Source organism: Anabas testudineus, chromosome 13 (genome assembly GCF_900324465.2).
Source record: "Anabas testudineus chromosome 13, fAnaTes1.2, whole genome shotgun sequence".
Taxonomy (NCBI): Eukaryota; Metazoa; Chordata; class Actinopteri; order Anabantiformes; family Anabantidae; genus Anabas; species Anabas testudineus.
This window is the reverse complement of record NC_046622.1, coordinates 12,690,490-12,710,544: the sequence shown is the minus strand read 5'-3', so window position 1 is coordinate 12,710,544 and position 20,055 is coordinate 12,690,490. Positions and strand designations below refer to the sequence as shown.

At 39.8% G+C, this 20,055-nt stretch overlaps 1 protein-coding gene across 1 annotated transcript in view; it reads right to left on the bottom strand.

The window, feature by feature from the left end:
* The window catches only part of lekr1 (leucine, glutamate and lysine rich 1), a 65,530-nt gene extending 59,119 nt beyond the window's left edge, over positions 1-6,411 (bottom strand). The window contains exons 1-2 of the mRNA XM_026373908.1: positions 6,324-6,411; positions 3,045-3,148 (exon numbers count right to left, since the gene is read on the bottom strand). Coding sequence (XP_026229693.1) covers positions 3,045-3,148; positions 6,324-6,327 — 108 coding nt within the window. The 5' untranslated portion in view covers positions 6,328-6,411. The remainder of the gene's footprint in view (positions 1-3,044; positions 3,149-6,323) is intronic.
* Between the last annotated feature and the right edge of the window lie 13,644 nt (positions 6,412-20,055).

The window sequence follows — 20,055 nt, the reverse complement described above, 5'->3', positions numbered from 1 at the left end:
TTTAACTGCATGAAGGACAGAGCTGAATGTGTTTCCGAGCTTGCATGTTTATCTCTATGTATGTTCGTGTACGACAGAAAGTATCGTCATTTTTGGTCTTTCAGGTATTATGTCAGCCGATACTCTCAGAAGAAAATGAAACACAAAGTCTTTTAGTTATCTCTCTTGAACACACAGTGGGATGCCACTCTTTCTCCGTCCCTTGCTCTCCACTCACTCTCTAATTATCTCTAAAGTGAACGTCTTGTACTGTGACATTGTGTTTCTGAGCTCTTCACAGTCCACAACATTTGAAAAGTTAACAGACAGTATTGTCCCTCCAGTCCCTCTCTGTCTCTACTTGCTTTTTTTTTTGGCCTCTTCTCTCTGTGTCTTCTCCACCGTGCTACCCTCTCATGTGGAGGTGAACGTCTTGTCCTGTTACACTGTGTATCTGGGCTTCTCCAACAATTGAGAAGTGAATAGGTAATATCAGCACCTCATGGAGAACAAGAGGTGCTCAGCAGCTGCATAAAAAAGGCTGTGGTGTACTCTGTTCTGTGCTGCATTGAAAACAACTAATCCTGCAGCCACATTTTTGACTAGAACACTGTGCTAGCAAAAAAAGGAACACGTCTAAGTTAAAATGTCACTTTGACAACTTGGTGAAAAATCCTGCCAAGTAAGGGAAAGTAAAACACCTTTGTTTTGAGTTTTAGGGGTGACATTAGACAAAGGCTCATGCCATATTCAGGTTGACGGCACAGTGCAAAACACAGCAGGGTTCCTAATTCAATGGGCAGAAAATGAAGGACTGTCCAGCAGAAAAACAAAAAAGTACAAGCATACACTCCAGAAGACTCTGAACAACCCTGTTCCTAGCAATTGATTTATTATTATTATTTATTATTTAACAGTGGTTTCTGCCATTGACCTTTATGAACATAGATTTACCTTTTTTCCTAGAGATCTAAAAACCCTGACTTTTTTTTTTTTTTTCAAGCAAAATAATAAATCAAAGATTTAAATTTGAAACAAAATTATGGGAAACTCAGACATACTGCTGTACTGGTTATTTTGTCCCACTTTAATTTCCCAGATAAGGCCGTACCCTGAACACGCTGCAGATGTCAAGAATGTCCAACACATATTCATGCCTAATAGATAATTATAAGTTAATCAGTCCACCAAACCTGTATTTTTGTAAATCTGGGAATAAATCATGTTGATAGTTGGTGGTGTCATTTTCCATTTAACATGGTTTACTTTAAAAACTACTATCTTGTGGTGTAGGAGTGGGCGTTTTCTTGTGTGTGTGCACCTGTAGCTGTATTTAACCCGCATTCCTGTGTATACAGAAAACAAACAAAGTGTCAGCATGAAAGTTCAGTGCAAGTGTGTGTTTTAGTGCCTAACCATGTGGGTGGAACGCATTGCCTGTGTGTGTGTGTGTGTGTGTGTGTGTGTGTGTGTGTGTGTGTGTGTGTGTGTGTGTGTGTGTGCATGTCTGTGTGTGTTTGCAACCACAGTGCTCTCCTTCTCAGCAGCCCACCATTAAACCTTGGTGCCAGTCCTCTCCCAGCAGACCAGGATTAACAGCACTTAAATGGGCCTGTTAGTACACCACCTCCTCTTTGCCTCCCACACCGACCAGTGCACATGGTGCTACCCACAGCTTTGCGCTTGCAATGCACATTGCCTGTGTTGTTTTTGTTCTCCGCTCGCCCCCGGCCACCTAAGCCTCCTCCAATAAGTGGTGCTGAAGTGTACTCAGCGGGGGTCTAAGCCCAGAACATCCTCTATTTTACAGACCTATTGGAATGACAGAGGGAGGATAACAGGCAGGGAGAGAGAGAGAAAATGAACCAGATGGGCTATGATCACAATGTCTGTGCTGCCCCCGATCCCTCTCATTTTTTGTTATTGTCTCTCATTCTCTCTTTCCTTTGCTGTGTGTCTGGTTATCACATGCCCCTTGTGGTAGATCATAAACAGAAGGACTAAAACGGATGCACACACACACAAAAGCACAATAGATGCCCACTACAGAAATCAATAAATAAAATGGATTCCCATTAGAGCCTGTTGGCCATGGCGCAGCAGGCAGAAATATAGATGTACAAATGGATGGATGGGAAAATGGACTGTGTGTCTGTGCCCTGTGTTTGTGGGAGACTTTTGAGGCTGGGGGGAATTTGTTTGTACATGGGCACAGAATGGCCACTCTCACCTAATACCAGGGGGTGTATTGTTCACAACCATCTACTGACCTCAATGAGGCATTCCAGAAATTACTGCAGAGCAGCAGACAGAGCATCTGAGAGAGACAGGAAGAAAGGACAGAGCATAGAGAGAAATATAGAGCAGTCTCATTGATCCAGTCAGTAAAATTACTACTGTGTAGTGTGCTGCACTACACTATGCCACAACCTCTGGTAACTGATAATGTAAAATAGACATAAATATGAAAGAACAATTCCAATTTATTACAAATGGATCTTGTTTTGTAGCTATTGTTTCCATCTGTTATGATAACTCTCCAAAATAATTGATGAGATTGAGGAACACAGATGTCTGACTACAGCAAAATCTGACAGCACAAGACATTCAGACAGGTTGTACAAAAACAAGGGGACAGAAAATGATTTTGCAACCTGCTGACTTATTTGCATTATGCCTAGGCAGCAGCACTACAGCAACTTTGCTGCTGGCCTCACTCTCTGAAGTGTTTATGCCAAAAACTTTGACAGGCTAAAACACTCATGAGTAACTAAGCAGAGATACTACATCCCCCAGCAAAGGCCACACATCCTGTTGTCTATTAAATAAAATGATCAGAAGATAAAAGGCACCAAATGAGAAAACACCAATATAGTCACTAATTAATATTAATTAATGTTACTTTGAGAGGTAATGTTTACACTGTGGTTCAGAACTTAGAAGTACTAATAATTGATATTATATTGCTTCTCTTCAGCAAGGTGTCTTGGTGTTCACATATAACTCTGAATTCAAAATAAGCAGGTACCTGCCGCCAGGAGCATGTTATTTGAATTACTACCTACCTTATTTATCTCCTCGGGCAGTGGGTAGACTGGAGGCTGGTGAAGAGCCATCTGTATTTCTTTCTCTTCCTCCTGCTCTGCCTCCATGGATCGTTCCTTGTCTCCTGGAGACAAGCAGACTAACAGAATTAGCTTTACTGGAAATGGTATCTGTACAGTGTGTGTGACAAGATTTTCATATAGTGAAGTGAACTAGGGCTGGAGTGTTTTCATTACTGATTAATATGTTTATTTAGTCTTTTAATCAAAAGAACAATTGTTTAGTCTATAAAAAGTCAGAAAATTGTCATAAATTATGAATATTATTATTATTATTATTATTAAGAAAATCAACTAGTCTTTAAAGGACAAAAGTGGGCATCTCTTTCAAACTGAGAAATGTCTAAGAGTAAATCTTGTAGCATGACATCCACAATACTAAAGTATGTATACACCCATTTGCCTACACTCTCTCCAACAGACGAATCAGTGAAGCTCAAGGCATTAAGCTTACATAGTGTAGATTAGTACATTTTATAGTTGAGGGTTTTACAACGGCACATTATGCTGTACATCATCCTGTCCTGCACTATGGGGAAATGTGGCAAATTTCCACACAAAAAATATGTATATTTTGCATGTTATTGCTAACTAATGATGAAGATGATAATTTATATAGTATAATGTGCTTCAGTTTTACTTTGCTTCAGCTGTAAGATAATGGCCACTGTGGCAGTGGGTGTAGGAGGTCGTGAGAGGAGGACACTAATGCAAGCCTAACCCAGCCTCTGCCTGTCTGTCTGTGCAGGCTTTTAGGGCATTTATCTATCAGCTCACCATTAGTGGGGGAAAAGCATCACATCAACTCAACACTTGACTTCAGATAAAATACCTCCAGCTAGGTTAGGGCCATAGGTCACTCCTCTCAGATGGTAGTCCGTGCATGACTGGATGTCAGAGATTAAATGCCCTTGCAGAATTTTAGAGGCAGAGTGAGAGGACACACAAGACAATGTACAGCACAAACACAATTCACATAGAGAGACACTGCTTGTCAACTAGTGTCTATAAAATATATTCATCCTTTATCCTTTTGCAACACTGAATCAAAACTGGAAATGGGGTTATTGCACAGGTCTGACATTGCATAGGTTTCAGGAATTTGTCTTCATGATTTAGTGCATCATGTTTGCCTGAGGTGGAATCACCAGCCATAGGAGAAGAGCCATTTATAATAACTTGTCATCTAGGCACATGCTTGGACTGATCAGACCAAAACTTGTCTCCAGATGAAAAGTTAGCTACTCTGCTATGGTTCTCTTGTGTTGAGCCACACCCACCTTGACACATCACTGTTATTGCAGATGGTCCTTCTCTTCCTCTCTCGCCCCATGTTCTGTGCTGAGAACACTGAATAGAAATCTGGATGCAAACTTCTGCACCCAACCTCTTCTAGAACGCATATTGCTCTCCACCCACCTTGCCAACATTTTCTTACCATACCACCATACAGTGCTTGAATGAACTTTCTCTTCTAGCCTCTTCCAGTCAGTCCTCTCACAGTATGATCAACTCCAGGAGTACAATGAGACACTGGCACCACAGGTTTTAAGGTGGTAGTTGCAATGTCTGTAAAGATTCTCAGTCATCCAGATCATGGCTATCCCAAAATTGCTGTTCAGTGGCAAGTGGACTTGTTTTAATTTCTTGAAATTGTTTGATACTTCTGGACTTATGAAGTTCTGTTTCACCATCCATCCAGCAAACTTCATCAGGTCTGGATAGAATGAAGGTTATAATTGCTTCTCCCTGGCTGTGATGATAATGATGGTTTGCTTTGAGAGGTGAGTCTTATTGGCCCACTTGATTCCAGTGCTGATAGACACTGTAATTGTTTTAAGGACATAGTCATGCCTCTATCTATACCGCCCATCTCCCAAAGCCTTTGTGCATCAGTTCAAGATGTGCTGAAAGTCTCCATTTTGCCCCATGTAGGTTTGTTAGATTAGAGACGACATCATAAAACACCTAGACAAGAACTTGATAAAATTGGAACATTTGTTTTCCAGGATAAATTCTTAGAAAGCACCAGGACAAAGTCCAGACGTAAATAAAATGAAGAATATGTGACTGAACTTGAAAAGGCCTGTTTACTCATGATCCCCATGCAACCTGACAGAACTTGAGCAGTTTTGCAAAGAAGAATATGGAATCACTAATCACTATCACACAGCATAAATAAGCATGGGAAATGAAGCAGCAGTAGCTCAGTTGGTATAGCAATCGTTGTTCTTCCTCCTGGCTACTAGTCCAGGTGTCCTTGGACAAGACACTGAAATCCCATAGTAGTGCCAATATGTTCTGTCTGGCAGCTGTCCAACCACAATTTCTCCAATGGGATCAATAAAGTATGTCATTAATATTATTATTAGAAATGCTTGTGTCTCATTCTAACACACCCTAGTCTAGACACCCAAACCCTGCCCTGTCAAAGTGCAGGCTTCATGTTCATGCATGCTAATAACCTGCTTGCCCCCTACTGCCTCTAAGCTCTGCATTTAAAACACAGCAGATATCCTCAATCACAGGCAGCACATTATATTATAAGCCTAATATATGTCCATATTTTTAACAGTATAAAGCGGAGACTTTCTTTTAGGTGGCTGCAGATATAAAAGATCATGCAACAGTGCATGACAACTGTTTCTCTGTCACATTTTGTCTGTTTTAGCCCAGATTTAACTATTAATCAGTCTAATGTGAGAGAGGCAAGCTGTTCATTCTGCAGGGACACAAGCCTGGGTCATGAGGACAAACATACACAAACATAAGGGCCCACATTTTTGACTGAGGACAAAGACACTGACAAAATCATCGGAGGGCAGCACCCAAATTTCTCTAACAAATTTAATGATGACAGAAGTTAAAATAAACTGATTTTGTTGTTCAACAGCTTCAAGGAGTTCTCTAAAAACTAAAGCACATCTAAAAATGAATCGTTAGTATAAACTTGTTAGAATAGATTTTTAAGAGCATTCATAATCAACATGTTCTACTATAAGCTTTATATTACTGAAGGTCAGAGCTCATGAACTGAGAAACAGGCATGGTGTGAAAGAAATAAGAAAAATAAGTCGAGATTTACAGCATGAGTGAAGGTTTTGATCGTCTCTAAAACTGTCATGCTAACTCAGTGTACAAATCAGTGCGCCTTTCTAACCCAACCACAACAAGAATACGAGGATGCAGCTTTTTGTTTTGACTTCCATTGACTCTTTTGCAGAACAAAGATTTACCTACCCATTATTAACAGTCGTGCTGGAACTGAAGGCGAAAATAATCACAAAATATCTCAAACTTAGCAAAACTTTTCCTAGCGATTGCCATGCTCTGGCTGTTACTATGGCTACGACGTAGCAACATCACGTCAACACGCACCAAAGAACGCCCAATCATCAGCCGCGGCCGGCACCGGAAGTTAGTTTGCCAAAATAAAAGCATAATAGACAATTCAACATAACTCACTATCTTCTCTCAAATATTGTTTTTTGTTAGTAAAATCTGGAGGTACTTGACTTGACTGTTCCCAAATGCCAATTAATTTAGCTTTTTCCTACTACACTACATTCCGGAATAAATATTTATACTCTTTACTCTACACTGACTGGATACCAACATATAGTTAATTAATAAATTAACATTTTACATTTAAAATATGACAAGTAGAACAGTATAAGCCTTCAACAAAACAGCATGGCCAAGCCAGTCCATCCTCAACACACTACAAAAATAAATACAGCCCTTCATCAGTGAGACAGGAAAATAAGTAGTAGATCTAGTCGTAGTAGTCGTTTATACTATATTATTGATTTCGCATTTTACTTCACCTGTTATCTAATCAATAATGTTATAGCCCTATTAACAATTTATTTAGAGTGAAGAATTATTAGTATTAATAGTATTAGTACTGGAAGTATTAGTATTGTTAGGATTATTATTGAACTGACTATGTTAAACGGACTAAACTGTCCGTTTTGACATGTCAGGACATGAAACTCCCAGTCTGGTGATGGAGTGCTTTTAGTTTAGGTATTGCTACTTTTACTTAAATTTAAAGATCTGAATAATACATTCTGATCAATTGTGATCTAACAACATGTAATCATTTTAATTATTTATATTGGTATAATATATAAAAAAAGAAAAAGAAAACTATAGAGGAAACATGCAATAGGTCAAGTACTCTAACCCTTGAGTCTTAACCCTCAATGTCAGAAACTATCAGCTACTGATCTGGAGGTTTTTCATATTAACCTCTTAAGCAACAGTTAAACTTTATCACTTTAACTGCCTTAATTGCCCTCAGTTTCAGGGGTTGAAAACTTCAATTGCTCTTTGCTCCTATTTTTACACTTTGGCAGATAATGCTTCACATGGCAGAAAGGCACATGAGCAGGCCAGTGACATTCTTGTGGTTATATGACATACAGCTAATGAGTTAATGGATGAGATTAGAATGAGTTATTAAGATACAGGAAAATGAAACCAATATTAATCCTTTTGTGTAGCTTATAATAAATAATTTAATGATTTAGCTCTTGGTTAGTGGCCAACAAGTAGAGTCTGACATGGATGTCACAGACTTTCCAAAAACACACACAAATACAGTCAAGAATATATTCATTGAGAATTAGCTTTAAAATAAACATGAGAACAATTATGGCATGATTAGGCAGACAAACATCTCCTTAAATTTGCCTTGAGTTCTTCCTGCTTGCATGCATAGGTCACACTCCATTTTCTGTTTGTGTGCATCTAATTCATTGCCTCAGAAGTAATGTGAAATAACGGTCAGACATTCCTGCAGGGGTTTTCACAGGACCAAACATAATAGATTGCTAACAAATGTCTTTAGACAGATATTTTTGCCTTTTTGAATTATATCATTGCTCCAAAATGTTTTCTGTGGCTGACCAAAGCAAACCTACGCATCGTCACAATAAGATAGAGTGTGAGAGAAGAAGAACTGCTCGGTATGATTTCATTTGGGATGCATCGTGTGCTATTTATGGGCAAAAGAATCGTGCACTCTCAGTCACTCTGATGCAAATTGAACTCGCCCACTCAAGTCTAGCCAACCTTCTGCGCTTATTTATCTGCCACCACCACCAGCAAAAAAAAAAAAAACGGCCAGTGTGACAATAGGGGAAAATATACTCATGCAGGCAGCAACAATAATCAACCTCACACTCTAGTGGGTGAAATGAGGGGAAAGGAAGACTCTCTTTCTGTATCCCTCGATCCCTATTGTGTCTCGCTTTTGCCCTCTCTGAAATCAGTCATATCCTCTAATACCCCTGTGGCAAGGACATTACAAAGTAGTAGCCAGCAGCATCCAGTACATTTGAAGCTGAATTATATATAATGTACTATAAGTGGACCACAATTGTACATCATTGTCAACTCAGTCAGGTTAATAATTGATACAAGCTGGAATTTATTTAATCATTTAATCAATTTCCCCATCCTTGTTTTTAGACTCCCTAGACTGTATTTTGGGTGGTCTTCGTGGCAAAAGCAAATTAACCTAATTTGGGAAGGTGCATCCAGTGTTTTAGGGGCACTGAGCCTGCAGGGACCGGGAACTTGGCATCTATTGAGTCTGTTTCCGGCACGCTATGCTGTCTGGGCAAGTGTATAATGAAGCATGCTGAGTGTGTGCTTGCGTGTGTGTAGGAGAGTGTAGGGGGAAGGAAAAGGAGGGGGAGGGGTGAAAGTGTGTGTATCTGTGTGTGCATGCATGGATTTAAGAGAGAGGGGAGGGGTGCATATCACCCGCTGTTCTTTTTCTTTTTTTGTTTTTTTGCAATAAAATGACTAATATTGTCATGCTTGACATAATTAGGGTAGGCTATGTGGGACAAACTGATGGCCAAATATAAATAGGTTGAATTCACAAAACTCATTATTTAAAAAATGACCACATGACCAGCACAAATTTCTAACAGAGAAAAAAATAAGAATCATGAAACTGATGAGCCTGACTGGTACTCAGAGTACATACAGACACTAGAAAAAAAATAAAAATAAAAATGAAAAGCTTCTCGTTTTCTTTATTGTTATACAACTTTCATGACATAGGCTATTCTACACTTACACACTACACTTGCAACTAGCCCATCCTGCTCTATGCTTTCATTGCACTTGAGGGATGTAAGCAGCTTTTCCCCAGTGTTTCTTTGGGTAAAACCAAATGCTCCTCCTGTGCACAAGATGCTCTATTGTACAAGCCCTTTCCTCTCCATCTAAATCTAAGTCTTGTCCACCTGTTTGGTTGTGTCATTGTGTGTAGCCCCCATCCAGCCACTCACTGGGCCTCTTCTTGTGTTTTCCTTTTGAATACAAATAAAGAAACCCTGCAGACTTGGACAAAATTATTGGCACCCTTCCCTTAAAGAAAGAAAAAAAACCAAATGTCACTGAGATAACAGTGAAACACCCTTTAAATAGGTGAACTGACTGATTACAAGTTTGAAGGCACCTGTGATGCTAATTACATGACACGTTTTAGTTTCTCAAATTTCCATATGGTCACATTATTTAACATCTTTTCCAGGGGCCATGTGTGAAAACTACAAAATAAAAACAAATGACAAAAAAACAAAACAAAAAAAATACTAAGAAGAAGACCATGAAGAATTACTAATAAGAACTATTAGATTCAGTGTGTCTCAAAACGTTGTCTTAAAAATGTATTCAATTGAATACAAAACAGGGTGTAGGGAATGTACATGCCAAAATCTCGGTAACCAGTAGAAAGTTTGTTTTTTTTTTTACTTCAAACAGCTACAGTACTTGCTGCTACAGTTTGGGAACCTCAGTGAGTGAAGTTCAAAAGACTAAATAAATCTCAAAGACTAATTCAACCATTGGTTAATATAGACATGAATATGTCCATCTACTACCTACTAACAGTTTCAGTTTATTTGTCTGTCTGTCTTTTGTTCCTCAATCTGTCTGTCTACTTGCCTAATGGATTTTCTCTCCACCTGTCTCTCACTGCTTCTTTTTGCTTATCTGCAAGACCGTTAAGAGTGTGCATATATGTGTGTGCGCATGTGCACTGAATGGATTTGCATGAGAGCCAGTGGGGTGACCGTGCTCTCACGCCAAGGCTTCTGTGGAACAAATAGGACTAGTCGGATGTCGTGACAGCACTCACATCAGTTTAAATAAGAGTGCTGTGCTGCAGCCGTGTGTGTGTGTGTGTATGAGTGTGTGTGTTTAAGCAAGCAGCCAGACACACATTCAGTCGGCAAGGCTTTGGGAGGCTTTTTTATGTGTGTATGTGAAAGTGTGTATGCAGGATTGTGCGTTTAAGCCACTGAGCATGCAATACCTTGTGAGGTTTGAGGTTTTGTGAAGAGCAGGACAGAGATATTAACAGTTTAATGAGCTCAGTGGGGTTCAAGCACACTGACAAAGTTCCTTTGAAAAGGAACAGATTTGTCTTGTAAGGCCAACCTGCCTTCTGAATAAATAAATGCTGTCACGGGGTTAAATGGAGTTCACTTCAAAAAACATCACTGCATTTTAAATGAGTACCATCACAATTATGAAGTCCCATTATAGTTGTGATGTCTGAAAATATAGATACAGCATGTGAGGTCACTGCAAAACGTTAGATCTAATTAAGTTCATTATTTTAGATTGTTTACCTGAACTAGGTTTCATTTATGTTTTATTTTTCTTTATAGACAGGGAGCATCCCCGTCAGATAACGTTATTTTCCATTTTGAAGCTTTTGCATTCTTTTGAAATAGCAGCATCTTCAAAGCAGGCGTGCACATGACAAGTTAAAATATGTTTTTTAGAGAATATTTCCTGCATGAGATTTTAGCTTCAGAGGATTGACAGCAAGCAGGTTATTCTGATAGGAGACCGCATTATTTTACCACCAATAAATAATAACACAACAAATAAAACCAGTGTAATAAATTTAAGGTTTATCTTTATTGTGTCAGATTATCTATCTGGGGCTATTTTCAACTCTGTACAAAGTGTTTTTTTTTTGTTTTTTTTTTTTACTTTACAGCACAATTGAACCCTGATGTGGCTAACATCCAGTGTGCTCACAATGTGTTTGTGTCTTTGTGTCACAGCAGTTGTTTACTGTGTTTTGCAACTGTGGGAAATGTGCCATACAAATGTGTACTTAAATACTTCAAAATGATTACAGTTTTCTACTTGTGGTGCTGTTATAACATTCCCTGGTTTTAGATTTATTGTACTATGAAAAATGTTTGTTTTTTGGCAAAACCAAAGATAAACATTTTATGCGTTCACAAGTCATGTTTATGGTCAGACAGAAGGGAGTGTTGCGTGAAGACAATAAGGATGAAAATTGCAGGTTCAGTTGCCTGGGATCAAAGGAATGCATGGTCATTTTTTTAAAATTATGGTCATAATTTCATATAGAAACAGGGGAGATAAAATAATTAAATGAGTAGGAGACTAGGGAAACAGTAAGAATAACAATAGCACTGCACTCGCTGTAATTAATTGTGATGATTAAGTTGTTAGGTATAATGTATTAACCATAGAAACAACAGCTAAACATACAAATATAGCACTTAAGCTGGAAAAACCTATGACTATAGGTTAACATTCATAACATATGAATATATTAACATAGATTCACATTAACAATGTCTGTGAATGATTTTATAACGAGGGCTTTCCCTTAAACTCCCATGAACCCAGTCAGGTAGGCTGGATATAGGAAGTCCAAACAGCTTCTGCGTCACCACGCTCACACAGAGGCACGATGCGTGATAAAATACAAAAAAAAAGACATGCGTCACACTGGCAGAATGGGGCAGATGCGTGTGATGCATGCAGCGGATGATTCTCCCTTTCACTATGGTGAGTCACGAAGGCATTTACGTCGTTTTTCACCCTGAAGCTGTGAAGGGAGTCCTTTGAGCTGTGTCTTTGCAGGGTAGTAGCCCCCACTGCATGGTTAACAACGTTTCATACATGCACTGCCAGCCACCCTGAGGCGACCACGACTCCTCTGCTAAGAAAAACAGAGGAAGACAGAGAGAGAGGCAGCTGAGAAACAAACGAACCAAGGAGACAGGGAATGAATGCATGTGTGTGAGTACGACGGAGCTGGCTGTGGGACATAATTACTGTGGATTAGAAAATCTAAACTGGGAACCTGAGTTAGTTAGATAAGTTATCTAGACCCAGATGCTTTTCTACAAAACCTTAAATAATTTAATTATTATTATTAATACTTTCAGTGCCTGGTGAAATAGTGCTGTGAAAAGAAACAGCAAAACTATATCCCCTGAACTTGAGTTCTGAGTCCTTCAATGAAAACACAGGAATGTTCCTTTTCCTGCAGTCACAGATTTTCAGTACACATTTGGATACAGTAAGACAGAATTAAGTGGATAAAATACTCTTGCTCCAAAATTACAATCTGAGCTGTGTTCTTAGTCTGTCAGTAGGTCTCTGTCAGTTCATGAATCCCAGAGATATCAACATGAATAACATCAGTACTGAAAGCCGTCAGGCCACTGTAATGAATTAAGAGGCAAAAGGCATAGACGCACATTAGAGCACACATGGTGAAAAGCTGCACTGGTGTTAAATGTAGTTTCTGAGACATCACACTTAAAGCATATGTGGTCTCCAACTTGCTTTATTTTAATAAATACTCGCTTATACACAGATTGCAAATTAAGATATTGTTGTCCTATATTGATATTTGTGAGTCCTATAGTACTCGTGCACACACAAAGGTCACAGTTGATGTTTGTAGTATGTGAAATTACCAGAAAAGAAAACTATGAAAGAGTTGATGTGTCTCTCCAACTAGTTCACTGATTGTCTGAACATGTCCTCTGACCTGTGCCTGTAGACAGACATACTAAAAGAATTTTGACCTTCTTTATTAAAATAACGACAGACTAATAATCATAAACAAAAGTCAAAGTGAAACAGTATATAATCCTTCATGTTGTAGAACAGTTCTGGTTTGTTTGACAGAACAAAGAACCTCCAGGCTTCTATTTCCATTCACTTCTTCTCCTCCTCCCATTTAAGACTGACTAAAAACAAATAATGCAGTTTTAGTTTCCTTTTTAGAATGCCCTTTTTATTTCCTCCTCATTATGTGTGTGTATGTGTGTGGGCAGCACTCCAGTCTGTCATCTCAGTCTGATCTGTAGCACTCGCGGCTGTCTGGCTGAGGTTATCAAGGACCACCCCTGCTGAAGGGAAGAGTGCAAAACCGGAGCAGCACTTACCTGCATTCCTACTTCCTCTTTTACTTCTTCTTTTGTTTAACATTCATTTACACCTGCCCCTGTTTCGTCAGCTGTTCACCAATTCACACGTGTCCCTCAAAGTCTGATGAGGAAACAGTGTTCATAGCCTTTACCGTCTGATCCAGGCGCGTAGCATCAGTCCCGAGCAGATCGCTCTCTCATCACGTGCTTTGTAGCCATGTCATCATGCCCAGTGTCCAGATAAGGAACGCAAAATATTCAGCGTCTGGACAGCCCCGCAGCCAAGTGGCCCATCCTGTACGTCAGTGTTGATGGTTCCTTCCTAACTTCCTTTCGGTGAGATAAGGACTTGGACTGACCCCTTGGAGGGGCATACAGGGAAACAGCTTCCACACAAAATTGTTCATTTATATTTGTCTACTCATATTGTTTTGTTGACTCTGGTGGGGCTGCTAAAATTCATGCAAAGCTTTCCCCTTCTAAATACAGCAAAGAGACACGTAGACATGGGTAGAAGAAAACAAATGGCTCAGGTTCAGTGTTTCTCCATATTTGATTTTCTTTACCTGCCTAATCCATTGTTCGAAGTTAACATCTGGCAAATTAATCCTTAATACATCCCAGGCTGCAATCCAAGATCAGATTATAATCCTTTGATCATTAAATCTACCAGTGGAAGCTGAACTTGACATTGTCAGACTGATCTTTTGCATGGCTAAGCAAGGTGTTTGCATTTCAGCCGCCCCAGATCCATTTTCCCCTTTGGCAATGCTCACTGCATATCGTAGTTAATTAACACATAGAGCTAGACACACATAAGAAAAAAGCTGACATCGCATACACACACACTGATGTGAGCATTGGCTTTCACACACATACACACACATACACACACACACAAAACCCCTTAAGCCAGCCATGAATGCTTTCTCTGTACCAGAAAGTGCACATTAACACATCTTTAAAACCTGACATTTATATCACTCCCTCTCTCAGCTCCCCTCTCAAAATTGTTTGCTATATTGGCTGTGGTGGAGTTGGCTCCATTTAAATCCCCAGCTACTAATTAGGCATTTGTTTTGAATTTTTGTCTTCATTTTGCCTGCTTGTTACGTTTCCCACATTTGCATGTGAAGTGCAGTCACGCCCAGCCATTAAAACTATCTCAGGGCTCTCGGGGACAACGACACATGAATGATACATAAGAAAGGGAGAGAAAGAGAAAGAGAGATGACAGATTATCAAAGCCACATTCTTTGGAGGTCAAGAGGGGGAGTGGCATAATGATAAGTGTCACGTAATTTAGAATAGGAAGCACGATTCAGAAGAAATGCTCACACAATCAGTAAACCAGCAGGAAGCATAGACGCGTCAATATGATCGCATAATAAATTCTATTTGAGGATGTGAGCTTCTGGTGGAACACCGGACACCCTGCGGCCAATATATCATTTCCATTTGCTAGGACACTAGCTGCGAGACTAAAGAGACAGCACTGTATAAATAAAGCTAGTGACACACTGCCAACTTTAGAGTCCCACTCATCAGCTGAAGTCGTGAAAGGTTCCTCAGCTCCGGCCTACAAACACTCGCTCACGCTGCAAACACAACAACAGTGACGTATTCACCACACATGTCTGAGCATGTGTACACTCAGCGAACTACACAATTCACCTGTGTGTGTGTGTGTGTGTGTGTGTGTGTGTGTGTGTGTGTGTGTGTGTGTGTGTGTGTGTGTGTGTGGCTCCCGTGTTGCCTTGACAACCTGCTGCCGTTTCCCTTTTTGTTTGCCCTTGGAGCCGAGAGTGGACTCACACCAACGCAGGAGCAGAAATCGGAACAGAGGGAGGACGGAGAACGACATCAGCCTGGGCGGTTTGTCTCACCTCTTGAGCGAACAACACCCACGGCTCTCCCATCTGCTCTCACCTGTTGAGCAGAAAATGTAGGCCGATCGCATAGGAACGAGACTCATCTGTGATGTCTGTCTTGTGGTGAAGCTGCTGAACTGTATACAACATAAAGAACAGGTCTGAGGGTCAGCTTTTGTGTCTGGTTTAGACTTGAAGTAAAACTGTCACAGTTCATTTTAGAAAACAAACTTTACTTTCATGTTCTTGGTCAACACATGATAAATAGCCCTTTCATAAGCACGTGTTCAGTACATGTTAGAGTGCAGACAGCAGCTGAGCTTAGTATAAAGACTAATAAACAGGGACAACTTATATAACTGTGCTCAGCTAAGGCTCAAGTATGTAAATAAATAACCATACTTTTCCAAATGTTTAACTACTATAATGTTTTAAGATCCATACCATACTAATGATATCTTACTAATAAAATATGCATACCTTCTAAAGCAAAGTATTATCAATAGCTGGTACAATAAAAGAGTTTTTAATCTTTGGCACAAAGGCACAAAAATCTTGTGGGACTAACAAGTTATGAAAATGTATATCCTTCTAGCGATCTGTTTACCGCGGTAGCCTACAGTCTCCATCTTACCAAGCAGCTGTGTTTGACAGTAAACATCAGTTGGCTATAGTGAGTACAAACAGCTTAATACTGAATCAGTGAAAATGAAACAGCCATCGTCCTCCATAACACAAATGCAGAGAGAGTTTGGAATCGAAACAGCGCGAGATAAAGCGGAGCAGCTAAACCTGAACTGTTCACCCAGAGAAGGTAACTGTGGCCTGGGTGCACACAAGGCTCCTTTCCTTGAGGTCTGTTATTTCTCTCTCTCTCTCTCTCCGTTGCCCTTGTTTAGGGTGTGTGTAGGATATTTACCAGAATACCAGACACTGTAGCTCTGAGCTCCCCAATATCCTGCGACCCCCACCTTCACCACCTTGTCAAGCTCCAGCATGTGTGTGAGTGTGAGTGCGCACATGTGTGCGGTTCAGTGAGGTGGGAATCGTGACTGCCAAAACAATATCAGATGACTGGGGACCATGACGCCCTCAAGACCTGTTGCCAAGGTTACGAGAGAAAAGAAATAACAACAAACATTTACTAAAGACAAAGGACAGATCCAGGTTAACAGAAGATTACAGACCTCCTTTGTTTTCAAAGTCTTCTGCTACATTTCCACTTAAAGCATTTCTTTGGTACTTGAACAGGGCACGTGTGAATGAGTAACTCTGTTTCCTACTAACTTTAATATCAGTGTTTAAATATGTTTTGGACAAATGATGGATTGTGGATTCACTAAATGGATCATGTTCACCACATAGTTATGATTGATCACTGCAGTGATTTTTGGACACACGTGAATGTACAGTACACTAAAATGTAAATGTCTGGGAAAGATTTTTGTTATAATTAACCATGTCCTGGATGTGTTCTGAACCTCAAACACAAGCAGAAGATACTGTGTGGAAAATTAACTTCTGAGTTATTTATTTACGCAAATATTGTTTTGCTGACATTGCCTTTTGCTGCATTATCTCCTTATACTAACTTCCAGTTTGACGAGGTTGGCAGTAAGTAAACTGTTGGGCTCCAGCATGTGTGAACTAAATAAGGTCGTTTTTGTGACTTTATAGAGTGAATCAGAGGTCTGACATGAAAGAGGATCAAAAATCAAAAAATCAAAAATAATGAAATAAAAACAACTTCAGTGTGGATAGTTACCTCTCTTTCAAAGAGGAGATGGTAAAGGTCATTCAAAAGAAATAGATCATGTGTTTATACTGTATATCAGTGTCTCTGTTACAAACATTGATGGTATCATATAATCTTTTTACACCAGGAGCCTGTATTTAGTCAGTGTTCACATAATTCATACAATAGATGGATATAGGGCAGAAGTCAAAGAGTGAGTCACATTGCAGATGGACAGGCTCTAATATCACCACAGCTTCCAGTTTGCATTGTAACCTGAAGGAAGATTTTAAAAAGGACCAGTGGACAAGGACACATGTAGTCACCAAGGAAGGATCTTGTTTTACCAAACATTTATTTTCACATTCACTTCAAAGTTGTTATTCTGCAAGACAACACACACACAAAATGCAGGCATTCATTGGATGAATACATGAAAGGTGAGTCACTTCAGCTGCCAATTGCAGTAGTGAAGAGAGTAGCAGGACTGAGTGCAGAAGGTTGGAATGCAGGCCTGCTGTGGCTAGTTAGCCAGTCAAAGCTAAACAGCATGCAGCACTGTAAATAAAGTCCCGTCTGTGCTGTTCTGTTGCATGGTCTGTTCTGTTCTGGTCTCCAGCATAATCAGGACGAATTGAGAGCAGCTGTTTTTTCTGGTGGATGGCGGGGGCTGGAAGTGGAGGAGAGGAAGGGAAGGGCATAGAGGAGAAGGGGGTGTGTGAGATTCAAGGAGAGGAGGCAGAGTTTTTACATGGAAAAAGAATGTGGATGAAATGAATGGGAAGGGAACATGCCCAAGGCTACACATAAAAAATCAGATCTGGCCTGATGCACAGGAGCTACAGTGACGTAACGAAAAAAAAAAAACATATTTAAGTAGAGTATAGAAGTTCTTTATCACCCAGGTTTTTAGTTCAGGAGAATATTTATGACTTTTTGTCTTTTCTGGTTTCTCCAGAAGGACAAGACGCAACAGTATATGACTCAAAGGTCAGCGCAGCAACCCTTGAAGTCGTGAGTTTCAAGCTGTAGTAATTCGCAGGACTCCCCCAGAATCCCTGTGACTCATGCTACAGAAGCAAGACACGATGTACAGCACTAAACTGTGGAATCACCAGCCTTCGGTCGTTGCAGGGGGTTTAACGGCGTAGAGTGATAACGTGATAGTGTACTTTGTCTCGGTCTCTCTCTCTATCTCTCCTTTTCCCTTCTGAGGCAATCTCTCTGACCTTTTTTACTGTCTCAGATCCCTACGGCTTTTTCTCTCTCATCTCCCTGTCACCAGTCTCTTTCTTTTTCATCCTCTCGCCTTTAATTTCCCTCACTATCTCAGTTTACAGATCTCCCTCTTGCTGCCTGTGTGACTGATGATCTGTACAGAGAGGGAAGAGACGGCAACTTTCGAGATTGAGGGAAGGAAAGAAAGTGGTGCAGAGGAGGGAGGGAGGGAGGGAGGGAGGGATGAGTTTCACAGACGTGCCACCGGGTTGTACGCATTCCTCAAGGGCCGAGCATCCTGTTCGTTCGTCCCCACCTCCACCGAGGCCACGCTGCACGTACGCATGACTCACAAACTCTCAAATACGTACAATGGTGCCCACTCTTCCTTCAGCAAACTCCCTACATATTGACATGTTCTTTCTTTCTTCCTTACTTTCTTTTTAATCTATCTTTCTTTGGCTGTTATTGTTTTTCTCCGAACAATCCTGCCTGTACCGTAACCACCTCTGTGCAATCTTTTCTGGCAAGGAAAACTTTCTATTTCTGTTTTACCTGCACGTAGGACTGGCCTGGTAACATTGGCAAGGAATAAAATAGTTTATGAGCTGAGTTTGTTTCTCTATCTCCCTCTCAGTTGTCTCCATCCACCCTTCTCCTCCCTTCCTTCAACCTATCTTAGCATCATTTGGCCTCGAGGTTTAACAGCAGACAAGGAGTCAGGAAGAGAGATGAACATAAAAAGAAATGAAAGGAAATAAGCAAAAAAGAAAGCAGCCAGGAAAACACTGGTTGGATGGTGATCTGTATACCAAAATTGTCTAAATCTATTTTGGCGTTTTCTACAATTTAACATTTATGGGGAAAAAATTAAATTTGAAGTAAAATTCAAATGAAAACTCAGTGTTTCAGAAACAAAACGATCTCTTTACTCTCACATACTCACATGATCATATACTCAAGCTTGTTATCTTGCTATCTAGTAAGACTAGGTGTCTGTTACTTAACAGATTTGATTGTATCAAATGGTCACAAGCCTCACACCAGTAATTCTATGCCACTGATATTAAAACATGAGCAAAGCATATGTTTGGGCCTCTGTGTCAATGAGGGGGGTGTACATGTGGACATTTAGCAACATTTCATCATCATCATCATCTTCATTCATCATTTGTTTCCAGAGTCAGTTGGAAGAAACTGCATTTATTTAGAAGAAAGCTTGTGGTTTGTGGATTACTCAGAGTAAAAGAGATTCTGGATAGACAAGTTGATGTTCCAAGTAATTCAAATGCCATTTTTCCAAATTATGTGAACACCAAAACCTATATTTTATTCAATTGAGGTTAGTGAGGTTGGACTCTAGGAAAAGAAAGAAAATTTAAAACCAACAATCTAGATGGCAAAATACTGCTAGCTGCTTTAGCACTCCCAAAAGTTTCTTTAAGAGTAAATAACTATAAAATATTAAAACCTTTGTCACATAATCTTTGTTAAGATCAATATTTAGATTATTCAATTATTTTGTAAAATCTATTTTTAGTCAAAAATATTCTAATGTAAGGGGAAATCAGGCTTTTGAGCACATACACCTTTTGTTTCTGTCTTTGAATGGCGAATTTAAACAGCATGATTTAATAAAGGCCATTTCAAACCAAAGAAAGCTTTCTGGAATCAAAACGACAGGAAGCTGGTTTTCATAAGAGACACAGTTTGTTTCCAGTGACATGTAGACTTGTTTTATGAATAGAATTACCCGTGTGGACACAGTGGTCCTTTGTTGGAGAAAAGAGGCTTCTTTTCCATCGTAGGAAAACAACAGGATCTAATACGTTTAACCTCCTAAAGGAGTTCCTAACTCAGATGGATGAACAAGACATACCAGTTAGTTTAGCACGTCAGGAATAGCC